At 38.5% G+C, this 11,222-nt stretch overlaps 1 protein-coding gene across 1 annotated transcript; it reads right to left on the bottom strand.

Moving 5' to 3' along the window:
- Window positions 1–1,492: 1,492 nt before the first annotated feature.
- On the bottom strand, window positions 1,493–10,990 carry LOC143292610 (glycerophosphodiester phosphodiesterase 1-like). Its single transcript, XM_076603066.1, has 6 exons — window positions 10,651–10,990; window positions 8,945–9,120; window positions 6,863–6,968; window positions 4,579–4,671; window positions 2,760–2,971; window positions 1,493–2,281 (listed from the first exon to the last, which is right to left on the bottom strand). Exons 1-6 carry the CDS (start codon window positions 10,966–10,968, stop codon window positions 2,158–2,160), a joined length of 1,029 nt encoding a protein of 342 aa, XP_076459181.1. The 5' UTR covers window positions 10,969–10,990; the 3' UTR covers window positions 1,493–2,157.
- Window positions 10,991–11,222: the final 232 nt, after the last annotated feature.

Here is an 11,222-nt window from a genome sequence, read left to right as displayed (position 1 = left end):
CTGTCAAAATGTCACCAGTTATTTAAGTTATTCTAGATCACAAAATGCTTGTGAACATTACTGAATAAAAGGCTAAGCATAAGTGCATAAGCATGTGAGCACACACATACACATACAGATCAACGTGGTAATTTCATTAACAAACATTCTTTTCATGGCAACAAAAACAACAATAACATTTTTTCCTTTGCAACAAAAAGTAACAAAACAAAAACAACAAAAACTACATAAAGAATAATGATAATTCAAACTTTTTTTTTTTTTAACTTTTAAAAGTCTTGGCATAAAAAAATTCATTTCACTCACAATAAATGATGTAACATTAACATTTCAATACATATATGTATATAGGCCAATCTAAAAAAAAAAAAAAATTAAATCCAACAACTTTACCCAGCCAATTTAAAAACCAAGAACTTTGTATACAGCATGATCAGTTCATGTATTTATCATCAAATAAAATCACACACACACACACACACACACACACACACACACACACACAACTGCAATACAAACAAAGCTAGAAAATTTCATTCATAAAAAAAACAATAATCATTGGATAAAAAAAAGAAAGAAATTAATTAAAAACAACAACAACAACAACATTAAAACCAATAACTCAAAATACAACCCAGGTAAAAAGCTAGAGAATGGAAACACATTCCTTATTTTGACAACCATGAAAAAAAAAAAAAAAAACCCAACAGCAGCACAGGACACACTGTCCTCATGAAACATTTATTACAATCTTATTTAGTCAGTTACCCATTCACAACTAGGTGAAGAGAGGAATAGCAGAGTAAAATGGTTTTAATCCCAAAAACGCTCCTCTTCAAAGATGAAGCTTTGAACAAAAATCTGCCAGAAACCCACTCATTGCTCTGTAAACCCAATTTGTCCCATCTCGATGACAAGACCTTAAATAATGAAACAAAAGTTTTCAGTCATTGTGTGTGTGTGTGTGTGTGTGTGTGTGTGTGTGTATGAAGATGTGTGTCTGTATATATATATTATGTGTGAGTATGTGTGTGTGTGTGTGTGTTGAAAGATAGATAGATAGATAGCAATAACACTCTTGTTAAGCAGAACATACACATTCAGCTCAATAAAACTTGAGCATGATAAAAACAGCAATAACAATCAGTTCACAGTAATAACACTCTTGTTAAGCAGAACATACAACTCCTGAGAACACTCAGTCTGATTCCTTACTTGGAATGTGCATGAAAAAATAACACACACACAGTGGAGAACAGGAACAGGGCAACTCACAGCAAACACAGGCACTCAGTATGCATTATGCTTGAAATGCCAGCTATTTCTCTTTATCCTTTCACTGCCAAACTAAAAAGAAAGTATACATTTACAACTGAAGAACGACACTTCGACAGGAATGGCAGGCATGTAACAAAATCCCTGAAGAAACAACTTTTGTGGCAGATTATTGGTAACATAAATAAATCATTGTGGTATAATGATGGGATCCAACTGGTGTGTTTGATCCTGATAATTTTACGGTTGTTGTAGACCCTCACAATGGAGTGGTACTGGAAAGAGTGGAGACACTTTAGTGTGAGTTGTTTTTAAAGTGCTATAGATAGATACATGGGTAAGTAAACAGACAGATAAACTGATAGATTGATAAAGAGAGAGAGAAAGAGAAAGACGGAAACAGAGATAAAAAGTGAGATAGAAAGAGGTAAAGAGAGAGAGAGAGAGAGAGAGAGAGAGACTCAAGTTCCAACCAATCAGAGGGAAATAACCACAACTAACTAAACAGATTTTATCAGTACTCAAGGATTGCTTCCCCTTCAAAATCCTTGATGCAGATCTTTTGTTAGATATTTTGAGGTTTTGTGCTTTCCAAACAACAACCAAAAAAAAACCAATTGTTTCATTATCGTTTCGTTCTCATGTTCATCACATATCAATACTCTTAATAACATTAAAACAGAAATAATATTTTGTTGACAGGAAATAACATGGGGTGGGCTATCATAGCACATGAAGCGCAGCATATTGAGATCAGTCCACACACTTTGACACCTTCGTGAAACTAAAACTGAAATATACTTATCACATCCTGTCACAAGCATTTCAGTTCATTTCCACAGTCTGTGACAGGCAGGAAACGCATCACCAAGCTGCGCTCAACTACAGGCCGTCAGTGATGATGGGGACCTTCAGGTGTTCCAGACAGAACTGCTTCTCCACATCTGAGTTGACCGTCCATATCAGAAGGTTGATGCCCAGGTCTTTCCACCAGTTCACCTCATTCCTGAAACACACACACACACATGGATAAAACCATGCACCTTCCCCCCCCCCCCCCCCCCCCCCGAGTCAATGCACCTGACAACAGAGGACCATATCAGGACTGAAAAGCTAAGATCAACATGCACAATCCAAGAAAACAAACAGAACAACACACACACACACATACAAAGTATGTGCACACACACACACACACACACTAAAACACATATACTACACATTTACACACACACACCACATACAAAATATTGCAAACTAACACAAAAATACTATACACACTCACACAAACACATACATTCACACAAATACTACACACTTTCACAAAAATATTATGCTCACTCAAACAAACACATCCTGCATATAAACACTCACATAGAAGACTCCCACACTCACAAACACATATATACTGCACATACACACACACACACACAGTTTAAACACACACACACACACACTCACACATACACTACACACACAGGCACCTGCACAAGCTCTCCTTGTTGATGAGGAAAAAAGAGTTGCCACAGAGGCGCCAGGTCCAGGCGTACGTTATCCACCAGTTGATGAAATCCACGCACATGTACAGGTATTGCTGGAACCCCACAAATCGTGGCGTCACACAGTCCACTTCACAGGACAGTGAATTCTTTCTGTAGGTCAAGGCTGTGACCACACGGGGATTCTTCCTCCTCATCTGTATTGGAACAGCACACAACAACACATTATACATGACTTCTGTTACCTTATTTAGCAAATCATATTATTAGTACACAACATCTGGTTCTGCAACTAACTGTTCCGATGTTCACAAATGACATGAATTTTAACAAATGATATTCCTACCTTGAATGGTAGGCAACAACACCCCCACCCCCCAAAAAAGCAACCAACCAAACAAAAGAATAAAATCCAGACCACTTTTCAATGTCTCGTGGAGGGGGAGAAAATACTGGTGAGTGTTGAATTTGATCCTGTGTGCTAAGATTCTTTTGCTTCTTAGGCAGATGCGTTACCACTAAGCCACCACACTACTGCGCTGTACACACTCCGTTCACACATTCAGCTGTCTACTAGTCTTTAGGATGAGATGATCAACTGACCCAAGGGTAGCATACACCTAGCATTGGACCCTTGTTTTTTTTTCAATGGAAAGAAATTTTGCAAATACATCTAACATCCACTTGGAATTTCTTTGCCCGAGTTGCTCCACATGAAACATCCTTGCCCAATCTGTTTCAGAACCTGTTACAAGCTTGAAAATACATTAAAAAAAGTTGCCCAAAGACTGTAAAACAACCTTTGAAGCAGATGCAGTACAACGGATATTTATAATGCCTTTATCAAACAGAAGCAGCCAGAAGTGTACAATCAAGTTCTTTTCTGGAGAAAACAGGAACACATTTCCTGGCTCAAGCATTGCTCCTGCAGACTGTGTGACAGCACATTATTTTCAAACCTATGGGGCAATACATCGACCCCCTGAATGACAAAAAACGTTCCTTGAAAACACAGAAACCACACACATCTGGTAAGCGTATCTGCTGACAATCCCTGAAACTCAGCGAGAGTCCTCCTTACCAGATATAAACAAGGACAGACCCTAGAATACTTCTGTTGACCCCATTTGTTGTTTTTTGAGGAATGCTGATGTTCAGAATCTAATTCAAAATCTTTATCATTTTCCTCTGCCACTTTGACTCACAAATAATCAATTTGGTAGAACTGCTTAACAGGGCAAATGGTCACAAAATCGCTCTCAGTCAGCTTTAAAAACTGATGCCAATATTTCTGCTCTGACAGCTTCACTTTCATGTGTTCTACAAATCCTTGCAGTGAGTCATGCTATGCTCAATCCAAGCAACCCATCAAGGATGTCTGACAATGGCAACAGATGAGACAAGATTTTTTTTACCTGGGGGTGGCAGAGAGGAGAGACAATGCAGGTAACGAATACACATCCATACACATACCCACACACACACATATCATGCCCTCATAAAAAATAAGACATGACATATACATGAAAGCAATTGAAATAACAGGTAATGGATGAACGTAAATAACAGCTGGCAGGGTTTCTCAGGCAACTGTAAAATACAAACAAACAATATCAACAGATGAGCAAGTGAGAACATCAAACATAATGGCAGAAAAGAAGGTGGGACAGGTAATGCAATGTTTTTTTTTTAAGGTGAGTGGATAATGGACAAACAGAGAAAGTCTCAAAATGCTGTGTGGATATAAAATGAAGGGGGTGGACGTTTGGTTCACAACAGAAGCTGAGAAGACCAGGGAACTTACACAATAAATGATTGTGGGGTAGAAGGAGCAGACGACAGCACAGTCGTACAGGTCAGGGTACTTCCGGAACAGTTCATCAACCAGGTCAGCTGTCTAGACACAAATGCATACATGCAAGCTTTAGCAATACTTCATCTATATAATTATGAAGTACAGTAATACCTCAGTACGCCACAGTAATGTCTAGACACACATGCACAGAGGCAAGCTTTAGCATTACTTCATCTATGTAATTATGGAAGTGCAACAATACGTCAGTATACCACAGTAATATCATCTGTCTCTCTCTCTCTCTTTTCTGTTCTTTCTACCAACACCCAGAAACTAAATTACAGTTCCAGTTTCAAGGAGTTGTCAGAGCTTGCAGACTGATCCATATACGTTACACCACATCTAGTAGTGATCTACTGTAAAAACAAATCTCTCTCTCTCTCTCTCTCTCTCTCTATATATATATATATATATATATTTATATATATATATATAATTTTGAAATACAGAAAACACACACACACACACAAACATGGACAAGCATGAACACACACAAACACATGCACATACACACACTCTCTCTCTTTCAAAGTATGACTATAGTTCTATATGTAACACACCACAAATGGCCAAAATGCTAAAATAACTCAGTTCTTTCTACTGTATATCTTTCTGACAAAAACAAGATTCTCTACTAAAAATGCTCAAAGAAACACACCTATATCAGTATATGCCTACATCCTGAACATGACTGACGTGTGCAAATAGCCAAATGGTTAAAGCATCGAACTTTCAATTTGAGGGTCCCGGGTTCAAAACTTGGTAACAGCACCTGGTGGATAAAGGGTGGAGATTTTTACCAGTCTCCCAGGTCAACATATGTGCAAACCTGCTTGTGCCTGACCACCCTTCATGTGTATATGCAAGCAGATCAAATACGCATGTTAAAGATCTTGCAATCCATGTCAGTGTTCAGAGGGTTATGGAAACAAGAAAATACCCAGCATGTGCACCTCCCAAAACAGAATATTGCTGCCTACATGACGGGGTAAAAAAGTCATGCACGTAGAAGCCCACTCAGAAGTTCAGAAGTTCTCTTTTCATTTACTCATCCACAGTGCATGCCTTTCAGTCAACTGAGCATGAAGCTATACTCCTTTATGAGAAAGCTCAGAACAGAAGTTAAAATAAAGACTGAAGAAGAAAGCAACTACCAGGCTACTGGTCAGGCATCTGCCTAGCAGATGTAATGTGGTATATATGGATTTGTCAGAATGCAGTGACGCCTCCTTGAGAAACTGAAACTGACTGAATGATTTACCTACTGGGTTAAAGCTTAAAAGTCCCACAGCCATTTGCAGCCACCCGGACAGTGAATTCACATTCACTTTGTCTAGGACTCAGCATAGGATGGTGGGGCCCAATCCTCCCCTCCTGCTATTTTGACCTTCCCCAGCCGAAGTCAGGTTCCCATTCACACCTGGGTGGATTGTGGAAAATACGGGAAAAGTGCCTTTCACAAGGACACAACACCAGGCCGGGCATCAAACCCTGATCACTGGATCACAAGTCTTGTGCCCGATTCTGCCATGGTGCCTCCATGCTCCTCTGTACCTCTTTCTTTTTCTTTTTCTTGTATCAAGCTGACAGGAAGCTCAGTTTCAGTTTTTTGAGGAGATGTTACCATGTTTGTACAAATCCTTATACGCTACAACACATCTGCTAGGCAGATGCCTGACCAGCGTCATAACCAAACACGCTTAGTCAGGCCTTGATTGTATGCTTTATGTTTGTGTACCTATCGAAGTGGATTTCTTCTACAGAATTTTGCTAGAGGACAACACTCTCATTGCCATGGGTTCTTTTTCAGTGCGCTAAGTGTGTGCTGCACATGGGACCTCAGTTTATTATCTCATCCGAATGACTAGATGCTCAAGGGAGAAAAGGTGAGAGCAGGATTTGAACCCAGACCATCACAGACTCTCTGAAATGGCAGATAAGTGTCCTCCCTAAAAATAGCAATGGCTTTCAAGAGTGGACCTTTCAATATCTAAAGACTAAAAGCAAACGTTAATGTACTTGTTTGTTCTTTAATATTTCCTCTCATCACTTTTTGAGGCATTTCAGATTGCCGAGTTCCCTAAACTGTATACACAATGACACACACTGCACTTGTGAAATGTAACCACACCAACACCCACACAAATACACACACAAGTTCACACACACACACACATACACACACATAGAAAATCAGAGACATCTGGCTGATATACAATGGCAAACACTGCACCTTTTGAGCAAAGGCCTTGCAGTCAATGAAGACAAGCAGGTTCAGACGAAGACATTCCTTCAGACATTCCTCAAGAGTGGGGATCTTCACTGCTGGTTTTCCATTGCTGTTGACAGCACATGATTAGATTATACAGTATATATGTATGACTATATGACATGGTTCTCCAACAAGAGACATATGGACACACAAAACATATTTCTCATTCCACTCATGCTGGGTTTAAATAAAACAAATCGCATCAGGATGTGCAGTATGTGCACATAAATGATAAAGAATACAGAATACTTTAGTACAAGTCGATAAGAGAAATACATTTGTTGTAATTTTGTATGATTTAACACATAGACAAAATACAAAACTCAGTTATTCAAAGTATATAAATGCTCAAATGTTGACTTGAAGTAAACAATACAAGAATAATCAAATTATCCAAATGCAATGAAATAGCTGAGAATAGGCATAAAATCTCTTACTTTCGATTACAGTTAAGTACAAACATATAATGAACAGCAGGCTATTTAACATTATCATGCATACATATTTATAACACCAGCACATTTTTTTGTGAGTCACATCAATAATTCAGTCAATACAGAGCTACTCTGATTTTGGAATAAAGCTATGAATGGTGTGTAAGTATATGTGAGTGTGGGTGTGACATGTTGTGACATTAGTCTAGTACTTTCAAAAATGAAAGTGTATATTTTTTTACGAAGATTCAGCAGATACAATAATTGATACAATTTTCTCAAAAGTCAAATGCATGCAATGAACTTATGGTGGTATTTTCTTCAACAAATGGTTATCAGTTATGTACAGGTTAATCACTTAATATGTGACATAGTAATTTTTAATTTTGGATTACACATGTACTTGCAAGACTCTTAATTTTACTTTTAGTATTCCATTAAAAAATGTTCCCGATATTGTTCTCTGTGCCGACTGCAGTTTTCTTAGCAGAAGATGCCTCCAATTTCCAAATGCACATGAAATCTTGATATTTATCAAGAAGTGGGGAGAGTTTGCTTGAAAACATACACTGAAACAGACAGAGGAATTAGAAGACAAACAGCCAATAGGCAGGAAAAAAAGCAAGACATGAATAGAAAGTTTAAGCATAAGTAAATTTTACACTTTAAAAAGATTTATTAGAGCCTGGTATGTAAGACAGTCTGAAAAATGCTAACTGCTGAGCCCTGAAAAAAAAAGAATAAATGAAGATAGTAGGAAAGAAAACACAGCAATGACTTTTAGATGTGAACTCAGACCAATAACCTGAATAAAAACACCTGTGGTTAAATATGTATGCAGTAGCATTCTGTCAGCACTGCATAAAGCAGAAATCTTAGTCAACTTCTATCAGCTGTATAAGGTGCAAAGCTCAAGCTCGCTTTAAATGTACACATGTTTGACAGCAATTCAGTAACTTCCCTTGCCAGTATTGCTTCCATTTCAGTAAGTGAACATTGCTTGCACACAATTTGGTCTAATTTCAATGTAAAAATGTTTCGTAAGCAACTTTTGTCAAACAAAGAGATTCTTCGTTACTCAATTCTGACGATTCAGCTGACAGGGATTCTGATGATTCTTTTTCACCCTAAGAAAGTGAAAACAGCACTATTAGCAGTGATAGTGATGAAGAAGACTGCATACTGTCAGTGCCAAATTTTGCAATTGCCGCAAGTGCAAGTCAACAGATTGAATGTGGTAGGGTCAGGGGTGTTTGATGCTTATCTCGTTCACATAATTATACGCAGATTTCCAAGATGTGTGCTTCAAACCATTCAAGAACTAAATTTATGAATTAAACAGCTAAACTCAGCATCCTTTTTTTTTTTTTTTTTTTTTTGATATAACTTAAGTGCACACAATTTGTCATGACTGGGCTCCATTCAGGCCAGAAGGCTAAAAAGCAGGGATTTTTGTTTTGTTTTGGGTTGGTTTGTTTTTCAAACTAGTGGTTGTCTTAGAAACAGGCTCAGGCTGGCAGGAAGATATGGCTGAGGCAGGGCCCAATCACAATGGTATTAAGTCCTTGCTTAACAATCAGCGTAGACTTATCAGTTAACACCGACTTACCCATACTTGTGCTTTGCAGCTGCATTCACACCTTCTAGTTCATCAAAGCGTTTCAGTCGCACGTCTCCCGTGGCATCAGTGGTGCGATCCAGAGTATCGTCATGCATCAGAATGCCGACACCATCCAGTGTGAACTGCAGGTCTATTTCTACCCCTGCCACTCCTTGCCTTGCTGCCTGTGGAGGAAGACAAAAATCAAATCAAAAAGAAATAGCGTATAATATAAAAGAAAGAGAGAGAGAGAGGATGGTGGGAAAGAGAGAAAGAGACAGACAGCAGGTGATAGAGACAGACTACTTGCCTGATGTATATCATCTGTTATGTAATTTATGCTAGACATAATGCTTATTATCTCAAAGTCATCAAATCCATCAGATGTTAACCTGAAGAGGTTGGACTGGTGGACAAAGTGGAGATTTTCTCTTTCTTTCAGTCCCATGACAACATTTGTGTACATCTGCTATAGTGCCTTTCAGTATCACAGTATCATGTTTAATCAGTTTATGCATGTATACTTACACATTGTGACATTCTGAGGATCAATTTACAAACAATTGGCCAACATATTTTTAGCCTGTAGGTTATAATAAACTGAAAATTTGCTTTGCCACTTACACTAAGTTACAGAACATTGTTGTTACATGTGCAATGAATATTTTAGAATCCATGTCTGTTTGGTCGATTGTGAAAATGCAAAATCATAACCAACACTGCATTAACATTTAACAATGCGAGAATCACCAGCACATTTAAACTGGTTCATATAACAGGACGAATCAAATAAAACTATGCTGCATGCTGGTGTCTTGGTGATCTCATCTCAAAGAAATAAACTGGACCCAGCACTTTTTAAAGTACAGCCAGGCCTGCTGATGGTTAAACAAATTGCAAGCAGGAGGGAAAAAGTTTGGGGTTGATTGCTTGAAAGGTCTTGTACAAGTTGTAGTGGTCAGGCAACTATGAACTTTCAGGCAAACCTCCTTAAAGTGGAAACTATAAAGTACAATATAAGTGTACATATATCACTGCAACTTCAGTAATTTCCAGTTTTTTTTCAGAAATACATTTAGAAAACTGTTAAAAGTTACACTCTAAGTCTAACTGATCAATTATAGCTGTTGATTCAGGAACATATTTTCAGTGTGTAACCTCATATGGCAAGCATTTCCTGATACACATACAGTATGAATCATATGACTATGGCATATGATAATGTATGCAGACTTACTTTGGCAGGTCATGCTGGATTTGTACTGCATGAAGTCTTCTTTGCTGTTTTTGTAATGGTATTACAAAAGTTTGTCTGTTGTATATTAAGACTTATGGATATATAATTTTTATAGTAAATATACTGAACTGAAATAAAGGAAAAGAAAACACCCCAGCATGAGGAAGCAGATTCTTCTTCCTTTATACGGCCAACATCAATTTACTGATGATTCTGTCTAGTTTAGATTACTTTACATATAATTATTTTGCGGAAGTGGGTGGTAATATTATTCTGATTTTTTTTTTTCAGATGTGGTGCATAGCACAAATGGTTTAGAACTGTCGACACGCTTTGACGCTTCCTTGAAACTGAAACTGATTTTTTTTTCTTTCCCTGTGAGTGTGACACCGGTCGTCATACCAAATGAGTGTGTATTGTACTATTTATATTTTGCTAATTTAGCAAACGGACAGACACTGTTTTACAGGGAACCTACCTCCTGAATGGCCGGCAGTGTGTTTTCTGGGACGTCAACATTGCCACCCCGATGAAGGATGATGCGGTGAAGCGGGACTTTGTCACTGGTCCCACTTCCACTGGACCCGCTGTCGCCATTACAATCTTGCGCCAAGTTGAACACTCGGGCGAATTTGTGCAGCCTCTCCTTTGGAAGCTGCTGATAGCTGAAAAAGCTCACTATCCACAGCAAAAGCGCCGTCAATGGAACTGAAATTATGAAACAAAAAATCCCTGAAAAGAGGATCGCAAAGGTTAAAGTGAAGAAAAAAACTACGGCGACCTTCGGATGAAACATTTTACAGCTTGTTGCTAGCAGTCAGACAGAGTAGTGGTTCTTGAGCTACTGACCATGTCAGCAGGGTGTGACGAAGTGCAACTGACGCCACGCAGCCGCCATGTTGTTTAGCCCGGAGGTCGCGCGCTGACAGTGCAATAAATGTGTGTGTGTGTGTGTGTGTGTGTGTGTGTGTGTGCATGTGTTCTGCAAGCTTAAGTCAATTTACAAAGGGCTGTCCACCACGTAACAGGCCTGTTTATGACTTCCTGTCT

This window comes from Babylonia areolata, chromosome 18 (assembly GCF_041734735.1).
Source record: "Babylonia areolata isolate BAREFJ2019XMU chromosome 18, ASM4173473v1, whole genome shotgun sequence".
NCBI lineage: Eukaryota > Metazoa > Mollusca > Gastropoda > Neogastropoda > Buccinidae > Babylonia > Babylonia areolata.
The sequence above is the reverse complement of the archived record's forward strand: the minus strand, read 5'-3'. Positions and strand labels throughout refer to the sequence as shown.

Coding starts and splice junctions, on each gene's coding strand:
- LOC143292610 (XM_076603066.1), bottom strand. CDS start 10,968: ATGTTTCATCCGAAGGTCGCCGTAGTTTTTTTCTTCACTTTAACCTTT. Junction 4,672..6,862: donor GCAAGGCCTTTGCTCAAAAG/GTGCAGTGTTTG, acceptor ATTTGTGTCTAG/ACAGCTGACCTGGTTGATGA. Junction 2,282..2,759: donor AACAAGGAGAGCTTGTGCAG/GTGCCTGTGTGT, acceptor TGTGTGTTTCAG/GAATGAGGTGAACTGGTGGA.